The sequence below is a fragment of the Squalius cephalus genome (assembly GCF_949319135.1).
Source record: "Squalius cephalus genome assembly, chromosome: 7".
Classification (NCBI taxonomy): domain Eukaryota; kingdom Metazoa; phylum Chordata; class Actinopteri; order Cypriniformes; family Leuciscidae; genus Squalius; species Squalius cephalus.
This window is the reverse complement of record NC_137128.1, coordinates 39,527,719-39,552,670: the sequence shown is the minus strand read 5'-3', so window position 1 is coordinate 39,552,670 and position 24,952 is coordinate 39,527,719. Positions and strand designations below refer to the sequence as shown.

General features: G+C 35.6%; 1 protein-coding gene across 1 annotated transcript in view; it reads right to left on the bottom strand.

Moving 5' to 3' along the window:
* The window catches only part of gpc1b (glypican 1b), a 92,898-nt gene that overhangs the window by 10,078 nt on the left and 57,868 nt on the right, over positions 1-24,952 (bottom strand). Inside the window, exon 3 of the mRNA XM_079875671.1 lies at positions 13,358-13,749. Coding sequence (XP_079731797.1) covers positions 13,358-13,749 — 392 coding nt within the window. The remainder of the gene's footprint in view (positions 1-13,357; positions 13,750-24,952) is intronic.

The window sequence follows — 24,952 nt, the reverse complement described above, 5'->3', positions numbered from 1 at the left end:
ATGATTCATTATCAAAGTTGGAAACAGTTCTGCTGCTTAATATTTTTTCATAACCTGTGATACTTTTTTAGGATACTTTGATGAATAAAAAATAAAAAAAATAATAAAAAAAGCAAATGTTTTAAAAATAGAAATCTTTTGTAACAACAATATAAACTACTGGTCAGTAATTTGGGGTCAGTAATTTTTTTTCTATTTTTGAAATAAATCAATACTTTTATTCAGCAAGGATGTGTTAAATTGATAAAAAGTGATAGTAAAGAAGATTTATAATATTAGAAAATATTTTTTTATTATGAATAAATGCAGTTCTTTTTAACCTTTTATTCATCAAATATATTCGGAAGCAGAACTGTTTCCAACACTCATAATAAATCAGAACATTAGAATGATTTCTAAAGGATCATGTGATAGACTGGATGTCACATGTGACACTGAAGACTGGAGTAATGATCCTGAAAATTCAGCTTTGCATCACAGAAATAAATGATAATTTAAAGTATAATAAATTGAAAACCAATTATTTTAAATTGTAATAATATATCACAATATTAAGTTTTTTTTTTTCAGTATTTTTGATCAAATAAATGCAGGCTTGATGAGCAGAAGAAACTTCTTTCAAAAACATTAAAAATAGTAATTTTCCAAACGTTTGGCCTATAGTGTATAACATCGACTATGTAATACACTTTCATTTATTTAGAGCTAATAAAATTATTAAGCCTATTTGGAGAGAGAGATGTTTATAATCTGACAATATGTCAGTCACTGTGTGATAACGAAAATATGACTAGGCCTAGACTACTTGTTCTGAGCAGGTGTTGTCAGTGAACAGGCTGTAAAACTGTTGGCTAAGTTACAGACATTCATGAAATACTGATGCTAATTATCTGGGAAACATTCTCTAACAGCAGTCAAGTTGTCACTGTGTGTGTCAAACAAGCTGTGAATTTGTTGTAAAATTAAAACAGGAGATCATGACTTTGTGCTCAAAGTGATGCTCGGAGCTCGAGAGGTTTCCTCTATGAGTGAACGAAACTTCGGAAGACGACGCTGTAGCAGAATCAAGTGAACAATTCCAGGATATGCTTTTTTTTCATTGGTTGTTGCGTTAAATCTGACCCAGATACAATAGTGCTATTTTCTGATTGGCTATTGTGTAGCCCCTTTCTTTTTTTGACTGACTGATAAGTGGCAGGCTCGACTCCAGGGGAGACTCGCTTGATTCCTGCCGGTTCCATAGTGAGAGCGGCGCGGCCAGAGAAATGTTGGGCGCTGCGGCATATTAAATATATTATACATAGTTTTTTTCTGCTTGAGAAATACAATGTGTGGCGGGAGTGCGTGACAAAAGACCGAAATGAGTGACTGTCATGCTCAATGCGTGACACTTGAGAGCCCTGTATCCATGTCTCTCAAAACCAAGCACTCACAGAATCTCTAGGCCTGTATTTTACTTGCCATCTAGTAGGGGGTGTAACGAAACCCTCATGTCACGATTCGATACATATCACGAAATTGAACTCACGATGCAATAGTATAGATACAATTTTAGACGAATATGCTTATACTCTGTCACTAGATATATTTAAAATAATGTAGGCCACATTTTACTGGTGAGATCAGACATTTGGCATTATCAGGACCCACACATTTCCCCCCAATGCATTATTATACATTAGATTCCAAATTATATATAGTAGTTTAATGTAGTACTGACACTAATACTCTGTAAACTTGAATTTATTTCTCACACAGTAATTTTTATTTTTTATATTGTCACTATCCACAATACATAGGCTATTGATGCATTTTTGTTTTGCGATATATTGTTACACCTCTTACATCTAGCCTCTGCATCCTAATGAGAACTCCATGGCACATTTGCCAGAATCGATTTGGCACCAAAATATCAAAACAAAGGGCTTAATAGAATTAGCGGTTAAGCTAATGCTACGATAGCTAGAGGTTAATGTCGGCAACAGTATCTAATGTAATCCTTTTATCTGTTCCCATCTTATCGCCTCACGTTATTAATTTCAGCTCTGAATCAGACACCCCAGTGAGCAGATTACACACGTATCACTGATTCCTGATAATTAGAAGGAACTGCTGGAATATGTGTCAGGGAAACATACCAAACAGACCACAGTGAATCTGATCAAGAGCTTTGGAGTAACAAAACAGAAACCAACTGAAACATGTTTGGAACATTTTTCTTGGACAGAAATTAAAAATTGTTGGACCAAACCTCCCTCACCAAAAGTAGTTCAGAGTAGTCCAGACTAAATTAGACTTAATTAAGCTTATATGGGCTACTGTCATATCTGTTTATCTAAAGTGGTTGAGGAAGTATGCGGTTTGCATGGAAAAACCCTTTAAATCAAGCTGAGGTCATGCATGCCATTGGGCATTAATGTTGTTAAAAACTGTTTCCTATGAGATACAAAGTTATCTTTCTCAAGTGGGATTTACTATAAAGTCGAGATGTTTCAGCTGCATGATCCTTCAAGAAATCATTGTAATTCGTCGTTTTAGTGTTCAAAAAATTTGTGTAAATCGTTTAGAAATTTTTGTTTCGGGAGTCTTTGATGCATAAACAATGCAGCATTTATATGAAATATTTTTTTTTGTAAGAATGTAAAAGTCTTATGTCACTTTTGATCAGTTTAATGCATCCCACATATACACTCACCTAAAGGATTATTAGGAACACCATACTAATACTGTGTTTGACCCACTTTCGCCTTCAGAACTGCCTTAATTCTACGTGGCATTGATTCAACAAGGTGCTGAAAGCATTCTTTAGAAATGTTGGCCCATATTGATAGGATAGCATCTTGATCTGCAGTTGATGGAGATTTGTGGGATGCACATCCAGGGCACGAAGCTCCCGTTCCACCACATCCCAAAGATGCTCTATTGGGTTGAGATCTGGTGACTGTGGGGGCCATTTTAGTACAGTGAACTCATTGTCATGTTCATGAAACCAATTTGAAATGATTCGAGCTTTGTGACATGGTGCATTATCCTGCTGGAAGTAGCCATCAGAGGATGGGTACATGGTGGTCATAAAGGGATGGACATGGTCAGAAACAATGCTCAGGTAGGCCGTGGCATTTAAACGATGCCCAATTGGCACTAAGGGGCCTAAAGTGTGCCAAGAAAACATCCCCCACACCATTACACCACCACCACCAGCCTGCACAGTGGTAACAAGGCATGATGGATCCATGTTCTCATTCTGTTTACGCCAAATTCTGACTCTACCATCTGAATGTCTCAACAGAAATCGAGACTCATCAGACCAGGCAACATTTTTCCAGTCTTCAACTGTCCAATTTTGGTGAGCTCGTGCAAATTGTAGCCTCTTTTTCCTATTTGTAGTGGAGATTAATGGTACCCGGTGGGGTCTTCTGCTGTTGTAGCCCATCCGCCTCAAGGTTGTGCATGTTGTGGCTTCACAAATGCTTTGCTGCATACCTCGGTTGTAACGAGTGGTTATTTCAGTCAAAGTTGCTCTTCTATCAGCTTGAATCAGTCGGCCCATTCTCCTCTGACCTCTAGCATCAACAAGGCATTTTCGCCCACAGGACTGCCGCATACTGGATGTTTTTCCCTTTTCACACCATTCTTTGTAAACCCTAGAAATGGTTGTGCGTGAAAATCCCAGTAACTGAGCAGATTGTGAAATACTCAGACCGGCTCGTCTGGCACCAACAACCATGCCACGCTCAAAATTGCTTAAATCACCTTTCTTTCCCATTCTGACATTCAGTTTGGAGTTCAGGAGATTGTCTTGACCAGGACCACACCCCTAAATGCATTGAAGCAACTGCCATGTGATTGGTTGATTAGATAATTGCATTAATGAGAAATTGAACAGGTGTTCCTAATAATCCTTTAGGTGAGTGTATATGTATGATATAGACAATGATCCCTTAACAATGTGCCTTTTTACAGTCAAGATATTAAGAAAAGGCTGTGTGAAATCTGTCACATTAAACATTAACATGGGTTTCACATTTAATTTATACTTGAGATCATCACCTTGTCTGTTTCAAAAAATGTAATCTTTATCAGTATCTAAAAGGGCAAAAATCCAGTCAGATAAAGTTAGAGTGCCACTGAGCTATTTCACAACATTGGGTGACAATTTCAGAGAAGATAACTTGTTCTCTTGAGAGCTATGGTTAAAAATACCGCCGGAGCTTATTGCTCTCATTGCCCTTTTTGTGAACAATCCATAGTTATATTTTGCTTTGGGGAAATTAGTAAAATCCACATGAAGCAGAAGAACAGATTCAGAGATGCACATACTGTATTAGTTAATAATAATTGTGCAAGGTAATAATACTTGTTTTCAGGGAATATATTTTGTGGGGTCCAAAAGTCTGAGATCACATTGAAAATCTGGTTGTTGTTTTTAAACTGGAGCATAGATAGAAGGAAATGTAGGAAAAATGTAACATGCAAATAAAAAAAAAAAAAAAAAAAATATATATATATATATATATTATATATTTATGATTCTGCAGTTTTTACAATACTCTAATCAAATACACACATTAGTGACATTATTGATGTGAAATAGCCAATGTTTTACAAAAGATAAACTCAATTTAAGATACACTATACTGTTAAAAAATTTGGGGTCTGTAAGATTTTTAATACATGAAATCTCTAATGCTCACCAAGGCTGCCTTATTTGATGAAAAATATAGTAAAAACTGTATGTTGTGAAATATTTAAAATAACTGTTTTTCATTTGAATATATTTTAAAATGTAACTTATTCCTTTAATGGCAAATCTTTTCAAGATCATTACTCCAGTCTTCAGTGTCACCTGATCTTTCAGAAATCATTCGAATATGCTGATTTGATGCTCAAGAAACATTTCTTATTGTTATCAGTGTTGAAAACAATTATGCTACTTAATATTTTGTGAAAGTTGATACATGAATAGATAAATAGAAAGCATTTTTTAAAAGAAAATACAAATACAAATCTTTACATTATAAATGTCTTTACTGTCACTTTTTCACTTGCGCTTGCTGAATACAAGCTTTTGAATAGTGGTGTATTCTCTGAAAAGAAATCTTAATATCTAATGCAATTTCTAAAATACAATTTATCTTATTTAATGATGTTAAATGAATGTGCATGTTTTTTTTGCAGTGAAATTAGCAAGGTTAACACACACATCACAACTGACATTGAGCCATTCTCTCACATAGCTTTCTGCATTCAATGGACCCTTAAAGCCAAAACAACTGAATCATGATGCCTTGTTTCCACATTCCCAGCTGTGATGAATCTGTGTTTGAAAGCAGAAGGCCTGATCCTGTGAGGTCCACTGTGTTTGTCTGCTCTAGATTTTTCGCCTGGGCTCATCCTATCCCACAAAAGCCCTGTTTTTCAGAGGATTCATGCTATTTATTCAACTACAGCTGTGTAATCGATTCCACAGACATAATATTTGCTAAATATTGCTGTTTAATTACCATATTCAAATGCTACAGTAATTCACATCAACATAAAATGGCAATCACAACCCATTTTACTTGTGCAATGTTATGTACACTTACAAAAAAAAAACAAAAAAAAAACATGTACTACCATGTTTTTTAGATGTACAATGTGGGAGAACTATGGAGTACTATGATAATACCATAGAATACATTAGGGTTAGTGCCATGGTCTATTTCAGAATACCATTACCATCAGATACCATCACTGTACCATGATACTGCCAGAGCATGTTTTTCGCAAGATTTAATATTGTACTGTAACGTACTTCAAAGAATACCATGGTATCACCACCAAAACACATTTACGTTGGCTTTTTATGTACCACTGTATTTTTAAAGAAGACCTACATATTATGCCATTTTACAAAGTCTTGATTTTGTTTTTAGGGTCTACTAGAATAGGTTTTCTTGCTTGAATGTTCAAAAAACATTATTTTTCACATGTTTTTCAATATTGCAGCACCTCTCTTTCCAGTCTGCCAGTAACACTCTGTTTAGTTCCTGTCTCTATGAAGCCCCTCCTTCCCGAAAAGCGCAATGTGCTCTGATTGGTCGGCTGGACCAAATTTCAACACACTACTAACGCAACTCAACCAGGCCTCGCCACTTTTTTTTTGCGTACATTACTGAACAAATTATTTAAATGAGGAATCTTGTGTTGTGCATTCACTGATGAAAATGAAAGACTACAATCGAGGCGTTTCAAGGAGTTCAGAAACAGTGCTTACTGATATAGAGAATATCTCCCTTCGGAGTGACTTTGTAGACCTATTTCATGCTTAAACAGCAACATTACACACGAAAGAAAGTGAAAATGAACAAACATAATTGGTCTTCTATAAAGAGTTTCCACCTCTGTTTGATTTATTAATTCATTAACATGCTGAAAGTTCTTGCTAATGTTTTCCCATCTTGTCTGTTTTATAAGGCTCTACTTGTGTTTGTGTTCTTAAATGGCACATCTGATAAAGGATGTGCGTATGTGGTCGGGGTCTAGATGTGCTCTTTTTATAGACGACATTCTCTTAAGTAATTAGAAAGAAATATGGCTGCGTTCGGCGACTGGACTACTTCTGAAGACACGGGGAGCACATGCCGTCCTTAATAAAAATGAATAAAACACAGGAATGACTAAAGAGGAAAGAAGGAAAGACCAGCTGTGCTCATCGCTCTTTTATTCTTTCATTTCCTTCCTTCATTTCAGGCTAATACTCCCCTAATACTTTTTCTTTCCTCTAAAACTCTTTCTTTTTCTTTCATCTTCGTATATTCAACCTGAATGACCCCAAACAATTTATAAGTTTGTGTGTTGGAACAATGAAAAAATATTTTAAATCATTCATAATGAGAGTAAGAATCCAGAATCCAGCCTAACACAAGAAGTCTTATTCTACATGGAGTGGGTCGCCTCATGGCGGCAGATATGTTTAGATCACATGACCACTTAAATGCAACTCATTAGGACACTTTCGCTCACTGAATAAATAAAAAATGGCCAGCTGCTAATAGAGCATTTCTACAATGGCTTTGGTGACCAAAAACTATTGCTTCTGCATGATACATTTACGTATATCACTAAGAATCAGTATTGGTGAGTATATGGATTCTATGGAAGCTTATTTCCGCCACTGAATAACAAAGTGAAAAAGGTAAATACAACTTTTTATCTCACAATTCTGACTTTTTTCATCTTGCCTTTTTTTTTTGCAAGAAAATGTCTGAATTGTGAGTTGAATTTTCCTCAGAATTGGACTTTATAACTCAATTTATATCTCACAATTATGAGAAAAGAAGTCAGAATTACGGGATATAAACTTTATAATAAAGTTTAAAGTAATAAAGTAACTAATATAAAGTTTATATTAGAGTTTATATGTCACAAATATTTACTTCAATTTTTGCAAGTCTGACTTTAATTCTCGCAACTGCAAATTTATATCTCGCAATTCTGAGAAAGAATTGCAAGATGTAAACTCAAAATTGTGACAAAAAAGTAAAAATTGTGAGATAAAAAGTCTTCTGTATTCTGTATGCGAGATATAAAGTCACAATTATAAAAAATAAATAAATTATTCTGTGGCGGAAATAAGCTTCAATAAGATTCAAATGAAGGTATTTATCTTTTTTTACACAAACAAAGCACTTGCGTCACTCACCACTGGAGTCACATGGATTAGTTTAATGATGTCTTTACTACCTTTCTGGAGCTTGAAAGTGTCAGTTGCGTAGCTGTCTATGATGGTACAGAAAGATCTCAGATTTAATCAAAAAGATCTTCATTTGTTTTCTGAAGATGAATGAAAGTCTTACAGGTTTAGAATGACATGCGGGTGAGTAATTAATGACAGAGTTTTAATTTTTGGGTCAACTAACCCTTTAACTAAAACATTTTTGTCGATGGAAATAAAGTGGAAATGACATTTGATTTTAAATATTAGATTAAAAAACTTAAAACACAAACAAAATTTGAAATATTGCCTTGGCAAATAACTGAAATACCTTTAATTACTAACAACACACTAAATTACACCAAAATTCAATTAAATGACACCAAAATTACTAACTGGAACTAAATAAAAACTACAACTAAAATTAAAATAAAATGAAAAAATAAAATAAAAATTCAACCTAAATAGTAATATTTAATAAATACAAAACAAAAATTACAAAAGCACAACAAAATTTGTTTTTGCTGTACTGTTTTCAGTCTTGTCAAAGTTCATGTATATCTTTGAAGCAAACTCCCACTAGAAATTATGTCAGTAACCAAACATTCATCCACCTAATAAAAGTAGTCCAACACCAAAAAGCACAATTTAGATGACTAATTAATAATTGATATTAATAATTAATAAGGGTTTTACTGAATAATTTATGGGCTTCACATTTCTTCGTTTAAAGCCTTTGGAATGTTGGCCTGGTTTAATTCCATTGTAAGTATGTCATTTTAACCGCAAATATTGCTTAAAAGAAAAACTGAGGGATGAGTCTAAATTCATTTCTGTGGTAATCGACATTATGCCACACATGCTGAGCTTAACTTTTATTGAAGCCAGAACAATCCATTAAGAGAATTGCCGCTCATAATGAATGATAAAATGATGAATGAGTATAACAGAATAGAATGACGCATTATTAAACAGAAATGGAATGGAGGCATAAGGGAAAGAGGGCACTACTGGAGATCATCTTTCTAATATAAAAGAAACAGGGACGCTAGTCTTATTGCAAAACAATCACTTCCAGATTGAGTTGGATAAGATACACAGAGAGCAGAAGATAAGACAGTATGTTTAACCAAACCCTCAGCAGAAGAGAACAAAGCAAAAGTAGAACGCTCAAGGCACATGCACACAATAGTATTATTCCAAAACCTTTAGCTGTACGCTGCCTGCATAGGCAACTGCCTACAGTAGGTTTGGAAAATCCTACACAGGCAGCAACACTGCATTTCACACAAATAGTGGAAGTGCAAGTTTGACATTAGCATGTTGCTAAGCTAACAACATAAAAATCTAATAAACATAAAATACTTGGCACATACAAATATTAGGTCATTTGTTTTAATAATAATGGCCATTGGCTAGTAAATTTTTAGAACTTGTCAGACTTTTGACACACGCATATTCCCATCCCAATCAGCTTCTCTTCACACAGGTTTGATACATATTTTTACAAAGAGATGTGATGTAATTTGAAAGAATAACAACTAAACTTTTAATGAAACATCAGCCAATCAAGCATTATTACGACAGAACTTTAGTAGAACTAAAACGCAACTATGAATGAAAATGTATGAATGCTTATTTGTCATATTAAACAGGAATTAGAGAATTTTTGGCTGGTGGTGATGCTCAAGACATTATTGGTCATTCAAAGTTTCTGTAAAAAATTACTAACAATAAAAACAAATACTGCTTCTAATAACAATATAAAACGTGCTAATGTCTGTTGGAACTGATTTGCTGCAATCAAAACGTGAAGTGTGTCAGGTAAGCGCCAGCCAATGGGATTGACACTTGTGCATTATGGCTAACAATAGGCTATACATTATTTAGTCACCTAGTGAAAAATGTAATTGAATATGTGTGTGATGTGCAGTGCATTCTGGGATTTTCTTTTCCCTCTTACATGCTGGGGTTAAAAAGCATCTCTTGGTCAGACGAAACAGACTGGAACTGAACTGCCAAACCAATCCTTTTCCCACCTTAGCCCGCACACAAACACACACACACATGCACACACACACACACACACACACACACACACACACACACACACACACACACACACACACACACACACACACACACACACACACACGCACACACACACACACACACACACACACACACACACACACACACACACACACACACACATGTATCTTTGTGGGGACTCTCCATAGACGTAATGGTTTTTATACCGTTCAAACTGTACATTCTATCCCCTTACACTGCCCCTGCCCCTAAACCTACCCATCACAGGAAACATTCTGCATTTTTACTTTCTCAAAACAACTCATCCTGTGTGATTTATAAGCCTTTTGAAAAGTGGGGACCGCTGGCTGGTCCCCACAATGTAGGTGATCTCAGGTTTTACTATTCTTATGGGGACATTTGGTCCCCACAATGTAATATAAACAAGGGCACACATACACACACACACACACACACACACGCACGCACGCACGCACGCACGCACGCATGCACGCACACACACACACACACACACACACACACACACACACTGCCCTTTTCAATATGCAGTGCTGGCAGTTTCTCTGTGTTGTCAACCTTGACTTACTTTGAAGAGGTCAGGCACAGAGTTAGGTTCCCTTCACTACTCATTTAGATTTCAGGAGAGAAGAGAATTGAGAAGAGGAGAAGAAAAGCGGAGGAAAAGAATGAGAAGTAAACAACAGATAAACCAAAGTGGACAACAGGAATAAAAAGAAATCAAAGATCTTTCTATCCTTTATCAGTGATAATGTAACATGTTTTTAACACTATGTGAAACTGTCAGAATCACTTCCTATGGGAACAAGCTGCGTGGTTCAACACGGTTTGGAATGACACGAGAGTGAGTAAATAATGATAAGATTGTTTATTTTTGGGTGAAGTATTTCTTGCTAATAGAAGTTTCAAGGGTTGAGAGAATGAGAAGGCCTTACCTAGAATTCAATTTCTGCACAATCATATTTTCACAGAAACATACTTTTTCAACAACTATGCAAGAAAACGTTACATCACTGTTGTTCGCTAAATGACACTGATCAAACGCACTAAATTCGTATTCTCTCTCATTATAAAGAGATGAGAATTCTGATCCACTTCATTAAAAAAACTTGATTTTCTGAGTCATTTGAGACCACACATGGACATCTTACATCATTCTGAAGTGATCATTTGTTTTAAATAATATTTATTACAATAATAAACATATAAAATAGTATTATGTACATACAGTATATTGCGATAATAAATAGTAGGGCTGGGTTAAAAATATTGATTTCTCGATTTTAATTGATTCTCATTGTGATAAACCAATATCGATTCTTAAATCCCAAGAATCAATCTTTTAGTCTGTTTTCAGTTGATGAATGAACTTTGTGAAATTTGTGTCAATACCTAGTTCTAATAAGTAAATATATACAAATTAATATATTTTATCAAATGATGCTATTCATGACTAAATGTCCAATGTAATACAAGTAATACAAATAAATAATAATAATTATTATTATTTAATTAATTATTTATTTATTTTAATTATTATTATATGAAACATTTGCATCTTTTGATAAAATATTATATTATTTTGCTTAATATACAAGAAAACAAAAGGAAATCCCGCACACTATCAATACTTGCAAAAAGTATAAGAAAAATATTTACTAGCAACGTTTCAGTCTCAAACGTTGCTAATAAATATTATTTGACACTTTGATAGTGTGTGGGATTTCCTTTTGTTTTTTAGATTTTTTTACTTTTTTTGGTCTTCTCTCCTACGCACCTATCTATTACCTGCAGGTGTGCGAATTGGTAATTGCATAATATATAAGACAATTATGTTTTGTAGTTTTATAACTAATTGTTATTAATAAATCTGTTCAAATGCTGATCCTCATATAAATATGGATCAGAAAAATATATTAATCTGTCTATAGGTCTATAACCTTCAGTCATATATCTGAGATAGTTCAAAATAATAATAATCGCCAACTGTTGTTGAACTACTAAATATAAGTAGCGATATCAATGAATGAGAATCAGGTTGGTTTGATCTATCGCAACACTTACTGTCTCCCTGCAATGTATATTGCAATAACAGGGTCATGTGCTTTGTCTGCGGTACATTTTAGGTTTCATTAACATTTTTGACTTTAACATGTCAGAATATACAGGCACTTTTATTGGCTAAGGAAATGGGTTTTTACCTCCAAGGATTTCAAACAACAATAAATGGTCCTTACAAGGAACGAAGTAGAGTTTGGATGAACCTGTAAAGGCTGAAGTTGAGAGCATCTCTCCATCTAATGTCTACATTAATTGGATGGATGCAATACTTTTGTTGCAGTGTGTCTGTGTGTGTGGGTGTGTTTGTATGTACATTGATTGCCACAGCCTCAGGGATATTCATTTTGTCTTGTTTTCCTGATGCATTGATCCTACGCGGTTTCCACCAATGCTTCAACATGTGTTTGTGTCTCGGTTCTAGGTGGTATTGGGTTTGTGCATTGCCACAGGTATAATATACGAATACAATGAATACTGAGAAGGAAATCTTTCTGAAATCTATAACCAGGCGCGAAACAACAAGTTTCCAGTATCAAGATATTTGTCTGTCCTTCGTGAAATCAGAGCAAGTCCCAACATATTTGATGTTTAAAGGAATAGTTCACACCAAAATGCTAAATTATGTACTCAACCCCATGCTGTTTCAAACCTGCATGCTGTTAATATAGTGCACAAGTTATATGGATCACTTTTATGATATGGTACTTTTAGTGTTGACATTCACTATAAGCTTGTTTTATTGCAAGAGATGTGAGGTGATTCTTCTGTAATTTCTAATTTTGTGCTCCAAAGAAATAACCACATATGGGAATCATGTGAGGGTATATATAAAATAAAAATAAAATAAATGTAAATTTTGAACGGGAGCGTAGCTGTATATAAAATGGATCGTTTGCCATCCCTTTAATATATAGCTACACTCCCGTTCAAAAGTTTGGGACCTATAACATTTTTAAAGGTTTTTTTTTTTCAGCAAGGGCACATAAAACTAATCGAAAGTGACAGTAAAGATGAGGGGTCTTTATCACAGTTTCCATTAAAATACTAAGCAGAACAACTGTTTTCAACATTGATGATAATAAGACATGTTTCTTGGGCAGCAAATCAGCATATTAGATTGATTTCTGAAGGATCATGTGACACTGAAGACTGGAGTAATGATGCTGAAAATTCAGCGTTGCCATCACAGGAATAAATTACATATTCAAATAAAAAAACAGTTATTTTAAATTGTAATAATACAGTGTTTCACACTCTTAACTGTTTTTACTGTATTTTTTTATCAAATAAATGCAGCCTTGTTGAGCAAAAGAGACTTCTTTAAAAAATAAAAAAAAATCGGCAGGGTATATGGTGTGTGAAGTGGACCGATGAGACAACATGATATAAACTGGGCTACTCAGTGCAAAGTGATGGAAAAAGCAGCCAAGTGACAGGCAAAATGTCTCTATATCAAGGTGGATGGGACAAAACATTAGATTATGCTGGAAAGGTTTTTTGAAGACACAGAGAGTGAAAGTTCCCTACCTGTGAAACCTTCCGGACCGCTTCGCCGCTGATCACCAGACCCTGCGCGAATGTTCTGGCTGCAATAACCGTGCGTGTGACTTTGGTCTTGAGCTCTCTGGGAGTGTCTCCAAAGGGCTTCAGCGTTTCTGACTGCTTGGCTACACACTCCAGATACTCCTCTCCAATACTGTACTGAGGGTTTAAAGCTTTAAAGAGTCTTTCCAGCAGACGGGCCCAGAATTCATTCAGAGCCTCCTCGAGATTGAGGTTGGCCCCTCGATAGTAGCGCCGGAGGTCTGAGTACAGATCCTGAAACACCTTTGTCATTTGGGAGAAGAGAGGTCCAAACCCACTCTGGAAGGAAGTCTGGAGTGATGCTTCAGAACGATTCAACAGCTCCAAGAAATAATCTGGAAACACACACACACACACAAGAACATTAGAGCAGCGATTCAACAAGCTCAAGGTCCACACTCCTAATAAAAAACAAAACAAAACATTGGCCTGGTTTCACAGACAGGGTTTAGACTAAGCCAGGATCAGGCCTTAGTTCAGTTAGGATAGACAGTTAGTTCAAGTAGGAAGACAGTGCAATATGACCAATATTTAACATTACAAATATTTTTATATTACAGTAGGCTATATATCAAATTAATATATATTTATAGGTTCAATTATATTTATGTGTGTTGTCCATTAATAGATGCAATTATATTTAAATAAAATAAATCACATAACCATGTACTCATAATAATAAGTCAAGTAAATTATATAATCATGCTGTTTATTTTAAGGCACTTCATCTCATTTGATTATTTCCTTATTTGGGGGAATTTGATGGATGCACCCAAAAGATAAGATTATACATAACAAATAAACCAAATTAAATGAAAATGTAGGATTAATTGAGTATGTTTTATAAGAAAATACAATTTCAGTCTTTCTACTAAAATGTAATGTTTAATTCAATGTTACTTTGTAATTATTTGTGAAATTTACAAGCAATGTCTGACCAGTTTGTTTTCTCAGTTTTTTTTTTTCATAAAATAAATGTAACTGAAATAAAAAAAATAAACTTACTTTATTTCAGCTAGTTGCCAAAACAACATTCCTCATTTTAATTCAGTTTAACCTAATGCACTAAAATTAAATAAATAAATAAATAAATAAATAAATGATATAGACATTTTAAAGAAGAAAAAATGAAAAAATAAACATCAAAATTACTAAAACTTTAACTAAAATGAAATCAGAAAATATAAAAATAAAAACTGATTCAAATTATTTTAAAAACTATAATATCTCAATTATACTAAAATTAAAAGAACTATAATAGAATTAAAAGACAAAACATTTCAAAACAGTAATGCATTATAAATCTGATTGGATGAGGCACTATTAAGAGTGCAATGTCACAAATCAATTATAGCAGTACAGCCTATAGGTAAATGCATTTTTTCTCTATTTGGGTGCAAGCTCCAAAAATGTGGATATAGTCTTTCTGCAATTTAAAAAAAATAAATAAAATACTACTAATAATAAAAAAAATAAAAAAAAAATAATAAAAAAAACACCAGAACCATTCATTAATCTAGCTAAAGTTATTTATTCCCCACATAAAATCACCAAAGACACGTTGAAACACATCTATAGGTAAAATTCCATCCTTAGTCAATAGACAACAGTCAGATGTGTAGTTTGTGTACCAACACAATGAGAGGCAATGAAATAAATATGAATGAGTTTTTCCACACACAAACACACACACACACACACACACACACACACACACACACACTTACTCGCATGCAAAAATATTCAGAGACAAAGTCGATAAGTATGAATTTTGTAACCCAGTGATATCATAAGCTCACAATAACCCAGTTACACATCAATCAATCACACATTACCCAAGAGAGAGTGTTAAAGTACAGAATGAATGATACTCTGCATCAGAAATTGAACACTTCCCTACTACTGTATATAGCATATGAAAAACAGCACACCAAAAGAAAAGTATGTCCAAATACATAATATTTGAAAAACAGTATGTGAAAAGTCCCCCGATGGCCTACTACTTCTGTCAGCATTATGAAGTTTGCATTCAATGGACACTTTACTGTCCCATGAGGCCACGGGAGAGGATTTATGAATGGCAGTAAAGCGACACAACTGATAGGTCACGTGACAGTAACAACATGGCGGATGTAGTACGTCTGAATTTCATTCACAATACCCATATTCATTAGCCTAGAAATCTAGACGCACCCTAGCGGCAGCAAAATGTATTTTGCAGCCAGGGTAGTCTAGCAACTCTCCGTTGACTTTCGAGCTGCAAAAACCTAAATTGGGTCAGGCCAATCACATCGTGTATAGAGTAGGCGGGGTGGGCTTAACATAATGACGACAGAGTTGCGACGGTTCCCTGCTTGAAAACAAAGAATGGCGGCTGCTGCTGGAGAACAGTCTTTCGAATCGGCTTTGGCCGCGACTCTGGAGGACTTGGAGTTAAGTTCTTCTTTGAGAAAAGAGCAAAGAACGGCACTTAAGTCATTCTTAAAAAAGGAAGATGTGTTCGTAGTTTTGCCGGCCAGATTCAAAAGTTGAATCTATCAACTAACGTTAGCTCCGCTGTTGGGAAAACGCTCTGGTTGGTTGAAGCGCTGTCCTATTGCGTGCAGAGGGAATTTGAAAGACAGCCGTTTATCCCGCCCCTCGGATTGAGCCGTGTCTATGGTGAGTTGTAGGCTTGCCAGGCTACATATTCATACTATAGAGCGTACTTTTTAATGGTCGTGAAGTAAATTCAAATCCAAATGTAGAACCTACTGAGACAGAATGCGATTTCAGACTGGATAGGGGTGCAGGAATTATGTAAATTTGTCTAAAAAATATTTTCCCTGAAAGTTTGAATTAGAATAATTTGTAAAATTGTGATTATAAGCATAACATTTCTGTTCTGAGGGCAGACATCACTTTCTTTAATCCTCACTGGATTTCCTCCACAACTTGTAACATTTTAAAACAACATTCGGTGGCTGGTCCCCACAATGAAGGTGATCTCAGGTTTTACTATCCTTTTTTTTTTTTTTACAAAGTATATTAAACCTGTACACACACACGCACACACACAATTAATAACGATGAACCCTAACACGGTCAAAATTAATCTTCCTAAATCCTATACAATTTCTATTCCTACTTTTTATATGTGTGTTCAGAGATCTTCCCTAGATTGCACCAATGGGATTATGTCTCTACAAATACTTTCATGATGAAATACAGAGCAGTGTGCTAAATAAGACCTCTTTGTGCCCTACATCTGATTAAGTTCACATTAATCATACTTTTGAAATGGCCCAACAAATGCTATGTAAAGGATAGTGCACACAGACTTGATGAAGAATTTCAAAACATCCATATTAAACAGATCATTGACCATTAAGTTTTTCCAGCTGTCCTTTCTTGTTGAAATGACTGTTTCTGGACTCTAAATCCCATCACATTCACGTCCCCCTGCACTGTGAGGATCCCACATTCATTATCTCTCTTCACGCTTCAATGGACACTTTTCTCACCTTTCATATTTTCATTTAAAGCCTCTCCGAAGTGTGCCTATCTTCACTCCCTGTCACTCCGAACGCAGGTTTTTAAAGTCTGATTCATAACATGACAGTCCGCAGGGCAGAAATCTCACTGCCCTTGCATATTTGTTCGTTCTTTATTATAAAGGCATAACAATAGTTTTGATCAAAAACACTAAAGAAAATAAACTTTAATAAACTAAAGTTAAATGTTTCATTGTTCCTCCCACATTAAAATTGAGTTGAATTAAAATGAAAATGTACAAATATGACACTTATATATTGATACTTTAATGGCTTATCAGTGTTAGCACCATAAAGTAAAATGTAAATATATAAATGTGATAGTTTAATTCATAGATTAAAATGCATATGCAAAAAATGCAACTATACTAAAATGTTATATATGTGACCCTGGACCACAAAACCAGTCACATGGGTAATTTTTTAGAAATTGAGATTTATACATAATCTAAAAAAAGCTTTCCATTGATGTATGGTTTGTTAGGATATAACAATATTTGGTCGTGATACAACTATTTGAAAATCTGAGGGTGCAAAAAAAATCGACACATTGAGAAAATCGCCTTTAAAGTTGTCAATTTATTTTCGCGACTGTGCTGCATTCACTCACAAAAATAAATGTTTTATATATTTACGGTAGGAAATTTCCAAAAATTTTCATGGAACATGATCTTTACTTAATATCCTAATGATTTTTGGCATAAATGAAAAATCGATAATTTTGACCCATACAAAATTATAATTTTGACCCATACAAAATTTGACCCATAATTTTGACCCGTATTGTTGGCTATTGCCACAAATATACCCATGCGACTTATGACTGGTTTTGTGATCCAGGGTCACATATACTATATATATATATATATAATGTTAAACTAAACGTTAACTGAAATAAAATAAAACAAAACAAAACAAAATAAAATAAAATAAAATAAAATAAAATAAAATAAAATAAAATAAAATAAAATAAAATAAAATAAAATAAAATAAAATATAAAGAACTTTCATTTTAGCTAGGTGTCAAGGCAAAATGTCTAAATTTCATTTAGCTTAACATGATGTAATAAAATAACTATAGACATTTAAATAAAAATAAAAAAACTTAAAATAAAATTACTACAATCTACAATTAAAACAAAATTAAAAAGAAAATATTAATAGTAGCCTATCTTAACTGTGCGTTCACACCGCCGGCGGCGAGAGCGTCAAAGTGGCCGGAAGCCATTCATTTTCAATGAGAGCCGGCGGCGAGCTCCGGCGAGGGCGGCGCGGCGCGTCTTGGACGGCGAGAGCGGCGAGAGGAGTTGAAAACAAGTCAACTTTATGGTAATAAGCTATGACGCGGTTCGGCGGCAACCAGCGGCAACCAATCGGAATGTAGAAGTCCTCCGCCTGAAAGGAAAAAAATCACGCATTCTAATCTACGTCAGAGCGTCAGAGCGTCCCCGAATCTTTCTACGCCGTCGGTGGCAGGGCGGCGAGAGCGAATTTTGCCGCTCTCGCCGGTGGCGGTGTGAACGTACAGTAATGATACATACAGTATAATATATGCATTATTTTCAGGTCAAAGTTTTAAATTTAACATATAAGAAGATATTTTTGGTGTCCAAATTGTGCGTGTTCTACAAAAGAAACATACAACATTCTGCAAATGGTGACAGAATTTCCATTTTAGGGTGAATTATCCCATTAAGTGTCTGATTATGGGGGGTCAATGTATCAGGTGAACATCCTGACTTTAAATAAAGAGAAACTGATAAAAAAAAGAAAAAGAAAAAAGGAAGGCCATGAAAGGTAGATCCTCGGTTCTTTATATTCCTGTCACACTCGTCTGACCCTCCACCTCCTCACTACACCCCTCTCTCCCTCTCCCTCTCCTCCATCTATCTCTCTGACAGGCGTGCAGGCGTAATGATATCAGTGGCGTCGTAACAGAACACGCGGGCTGTTAATTTGCGGCCGAGCCCGTGATGGAGAGACAAGCAGCTGGGGACCACAGAGTGATGGAATGAGAGGAGGGAGAGAGGGAAGGGATGAAAGGAGGAGAGGGATTTGGATGTGATTACATGTAATTGTATTTGTGCATTCTGACAAAGTGCTGAATGGAGGAATTTATGGAGTACCAGCCCTCCCTCATTTTATTCAATATTTTAAATTAATGCACACACAGAGACATTTGAAGCTGTATTGGTAAGGACCTTTCATAGAAGCAATATTTACTTTAGCAAACCCTACTACTACTAAAGGCCAGTTCACAGCAAAAACAATAACTACAACAATAACTTTAGTGTCCACACCAATGGACGATAACCTATTGTAAGTGCACTCTGTAGTCTGCTTTAAAGGGATAGTTCACTTTGAAATTAAATTTTGGTATGTTTTAGCTTACCTCAAGGGCATCCAAGATGTAGGTGTCTTTGTTTCCGTAGTAGTTTCAATTTTGATATTTTTAGGTCAAACCGTTCTTGTCTGTCAGTCATATAATGGTCTATGGTCACCACCTCAAAGAGCATGCACAGAGAAGTCCAAATTAAGTACAATTAAGTAAGTAGACATTGATGGCCTAAGACACGAAACGAGCGGTTTGTGTGAGAAAACGAACAGTATTTATATCGTTTTTACCTCTTGTCCACTTTCCGGCGCTTGCGCAGACTAAGTCAGAACGTGCACACACGTCACACACCAGGAAGCGCGCGCGCCTTCAGATCACTTGGACGTGGTTGTGTAGAGGTAAAAACTATATAAATACTGTTCATTTTCTCACACAAACCGCTTGTTTTGTGTCTTAGGCCATCAATGTGTACTTACGATGGGGAATTGTTTAATTTGGACTTCACTGTGCATGCTCTTTGAGGTGGTGACCATAGACCTGCATTATATGACTGACAGACAAGAACGGTTTGACCTAAAAATATCAAAATTGAAACTACTGCGGAAACAAAGACACCTACATCTTGGATGCCCTGAGGTAAGCTAAAACATACCAACATTTAATTTCAAAGTGAACTATCCCTTTAAATGCTCAAGCTCTTTAATGAAGCTTTATTATTCATCATCTGGACAAAATCAATCAGAACATAACCCTCTGTATCATTCCTCTGTGTCGTTATTGTAATAATGGTGGTATGGACTTCACTATTCTCCTAGAATTAGAATGATTATCAAAACTTGATTTGATTTATCAAAACTTGGTTACTTGACAGTGGTTGGTGTGAACGGGCTTTAACCCTCACAAACACCTGTAGCCATTATTCAGTTTAAAGGTGCAGTATGTAATATTGACAACTAGCGGTTGAAATTGGTACTGCAGTCCAAATTCAAAATATTGGAGAGGGTTGTTTCTCTCGTCATCAGACTCGTCGCTCACGTGGGTGGCCAGATTGAAAACACGCAACAGGAATGAGCGCAATTGACAATGGAAAGCGACAAGTCTTACACTGTAAAGGTGATGATACACAGGGCAACTTTTTGAACAATGTTGCTGGGCAATCTTGCCAAGCGTACATTTCTATCTGGATAATTTAGATTGGTCGTGGGCCCTGTGTCTCATTTGATTGCCCGTTGACGACAACATTGCCCAGCAACATTGCTCAAAAAGTTGCCCTGTGTATCATCACCTTAAGTTGATCGACATTTACGGAAACTAAAAATGTTTAGATGAGCATAAACATGGTTAAACAGTGAATAAGAACAAACTCAAAAATTGTACAGCAGACCATAGACTATATAATTAATTTCAGATACATTACATTCATCTTAACCCTAAATACATTATTTGTCCCAGTTTTGAATGACAGAACAAAACATTAGAATAGAATAGAATAGAATAGAATAGAATAGAATAGAATAGAATAGAATAGAATAGAATAGAATAGAATAGAATAGAATAAAAGAGATGTGAAATAAAAGATTAATGTAAAATGAATTGAAATTTTCAGAAACTTGACCCTTACACAACAACACAAGCACACACACACACTTTTTCCACTTGTCCTGTGAAAGGGCGCAGGGTCCATCACATAAGCTGAAGAGTTCTGATTGGGTCTTGAACCCACATACGGCGGAGCAGAGCCACAGCTGAAAGGTCATGTTCTTCACCTGCGGGTCTGTCTACACCTAGTATCAGAGATCATGCATTTGGAATGTACATGCATTTCAGGAGCTTAATGGTCACAGACGAGCTCTTTAAAGCCTCCTTCAGTGGAGCTTGTAAACTCTAGCTCTGTCTGAAGGGTCTTAAATCAGACAGTACACCAGCTGTGGCCTGAATCTCCTCCTGATAACATGCATGTCAACCGAGTCTCCACAGGTGCACACACAGGTGGACCTACATGTCAATGGAGCCTATGGTACTTTACTAACGTTCAAAATTTTGGGGTCAGTAAGATTAATCCTTTTATTCAGCAAGGATGCATTAAATTTATCCAAAGTGACACTAAAGACAAAATGCAGTTCTTTTGAACTTTCTGTTCATTAAAGAATTGTAAAAAAAAAAATATATATATATATATCATGATTTCCACGAAAATATTAAGCAATGTTTTTTTAACATTGATATGAAGAAACTGATCTTAAAGGAGAACTCCGGTCAATTTTAACATTGAGCTCATTTTTTTGTACATTTGGAGTGCTGTCAATACAGAGAACAACGACAAAAATCGGTGTTGCCTACACCGAGTTATTCTATTTTTAAAATTTGCACCCTGTTGACTTCAATGGGGCAAGTACTAAACCTGCTTTTAGCCTCTTAACATCCTTGATGTGTCATTACAAGTGCACAGAAAATGTGAGTGATTCCTTCTGAGTGAACACGAGTGAGTCTGACTGCAGTAGATGTGAAAGATATGTATAAAAATGATGTTATGATGATAACCAGCGCCCTATATGATGAGCCAGCGCAAATACCTTTGTTTACATCCTGTTTTTCGGTTGAAGTCCAAAGTAGTCGATTGCCGAGTTCACGCGCGTGATCATAGGTATTAAACCTATGCGTGTGAACTCTGCAATCGACTACTTTGGACTTCAACCGAAAAACAGGATGTAAACAAAGGTATTTGCGCTGGCTTAAATAACATCATTTTTATACATATCTTTCACATCTACTGCAGTCAGACTCACTCGTGTTCACTCAGAAGGAATCACTCACATTTTCTGTGCACTTGTAATGACACATCAAGGATGTTAAGAGGCTAAAAGCAGGTTTAGTACTTGCCCCATTGAAGTCAACAGGGTGCAAATTTTAAAAATAGAATAACTCGGTGTAGGCAACACCGATTTTTGTCGTTGTTCTCTGTATTGACAGCACTCCAAATGTACAAAAAAATGAGCTCAATGTTAAAATTGACCGGAATTCTCCTTTAAGTATCAAATCCGCATATTACAATGATTTCTGAAGGATCATGTGACACTGAGGACTGGAGTAATGACGCTGGAAAATTTAGCTTTGCCATCACAGGAATAAATTACATTTTAAAACATTAAAATAGAAAACAGTTATTGCAAAAATATTACTGTTTTTACTGTATTTGTTATCAAATAAATGCAACCTTGGTGAGCAAACTTTTTTCAAAAACATTTAAAAATCCCAAGATTTTGAATGGTAGTGTACAGAGAGAGATTCATTAAAGCAATAAGCAATACGGGTGGTGGAGGGTTGTGATCCACAAAAAAAGGTATTTTTAATCACTATGTATTTGTTTTAGCATTTATATATCTCCAATTAACAGGACGACCATTCATGTTTAAGGTTTTCACCCTAACATATATGCACAGTACTTTGGCCAGCAACCATTTTGGCATTTGGAAAATGAAGGAGTATAAAGAAAAGAACAGAATCATAACATAAAAACTGTCACTGCTCCTCATAAAACTCGTGTGTGTAAGGGAGAGAGAAAGAGAGAGAAATGTCTCTGGGATCATAGGTCTGTATCACTGCAGGTCTTCCTCAACATTTATTCATTTTACATTTATTTTTTAATTTTGCTGACGCTTTTATCCAAAGCGTCTTTAATTCAAAGCGACTTGCAAATAATGTTAAGTAAGAATATAATTTGTATGTCAACATGAAACGGCCAATAAGCATGGGCGACAGAGCAGCTGTCCTTGTCGCAGATGACATCATCAGAGGTGACCTTCAACAGGAAATTGTTTTCCTGGATGATTCGGTGTAATTGAAAATATTATTTCAGTAAATCAGCACTTAAATTGCTCAGCTGCTATTTACAGTCAGGACTAAATGTATTCAGCTAAGAAAATATCACAGATTAAATCTGCAGCGATTCAGGCAAAGGCACTTGAGAACAAGAAAAGTCGTAAATTGAACAATGTGATCTGATAAAAGAGATTTATTATCTTCTATGCTGCGTTTTGATTAGTTGTCTTTACCACAGAAAGGTAAATCTTCGGGCCTGCAACTTGAATTTGATTGTCTTTTGAAAGTCTTTTTCTATCACTTCTGTTTATACGTTTTCAACGTATGTGTCTGAGTCTGATACATTCAGAAACCATCCCCTACAGCGAAAGCCACTCAAATTCCTAAACACTACTGAGAATCTCCTCACCCTTACAGAGAATCCAGCACCCAGCATACACACACACACCCTAAAACACATCGAGAGCCATACTTAACCTCCAAAAACAGACTCATAACAGCTCATTATGCTCTAACATACTTTTAGCTGTGATTCTAAGAAGACAAAACAAACTCTCTAGGAGACAAACTTTTCAACACATAATGACACAAACCCAATCATACACAGACAGTAAAAGAGGAGGAGTGGTGTATGAAAGGATTATTAGATTTACATGTCCTAAGGATAGAAATATGATGGGTGGATGAAAGACAGACATGATAGAACTGAATGACAGACAGACAGACAGATAGACAGACAGACAGAAAGACAGACAGATAGACAGATAGATAGACAGACAGACAGATAGACAGACAGACAGACAGACAGACAGACAGACAGACAGACAGACAGACAGACAGACAGATAGATAGATAGATAGATAGATAGATAGATAGATAGATAGATAGATAGATAGATAGATAGATAGATAGATAGATAGATAGATAGATAGATAGATAGATAGATAGATACTATACTCTTTACCGCCAGTTTTCTCTTTTTATAATTTTTTTTTTTTACAAAGCTATTAAACTAAACTAGAAAAATGTGCGAGAAAATGAAATCGATGTGGATATGACAACAGCCCTTGAGATTTATAATTTAAGAGACTGGGCCCTAGGTTGCTGTAAATTGATCTCTTTTGCAGTTAGTAAGGGGTGAAAACTGGAAACAAATGTTAGCGTCTTTGACAGCACGCATGATTCAGAGAGGCTGTTTTATAATGGTTATAATAAATATTGTCACATTTTACACTGTTACTGCCTTTAGTCTTTCAAATCTTACATAAATAGCTACACACACACACATACACACACACACACACACACACACACACACACACACACACACACACACACACACACACACACACACACACACAGACACACACACACACACACACACACACACACACCCTGGGTATAATCCACCATCACTGCTAACTGTGTTGCCAAGCATAATTCATGCTGGTAAACACACACTGACCAGATCTCCTCCCTGTGCAACAGCACTTGGGAAATAATCAGAGTTCAAGCATTCTCACCACAAACACACTTCATCATGTGTGTGTAAGAGAGTGTGTTTGTACACACACACAGGATTCCTGGAGGTGAGCTGGCAGAGACATGCTTTAAACCCCAAAATTGGCACTTATGAACTCCAGAACAACAGTGACACTGACATTTTTCAACTTTAAGTACCAAAGTCACCAACTGTACAAAAAAAAAAAAAGGGTACAAGGGAGAGATTCTATAAATATTTCTTCATCTTTTAACATTCACATTCAACAATGATTCTAGAGATTATTAAATCTTTGAAAAGCGCTATATATTCTGTTCTCTATTCTACTTTTTTGTTCTGCTTGCCAATAA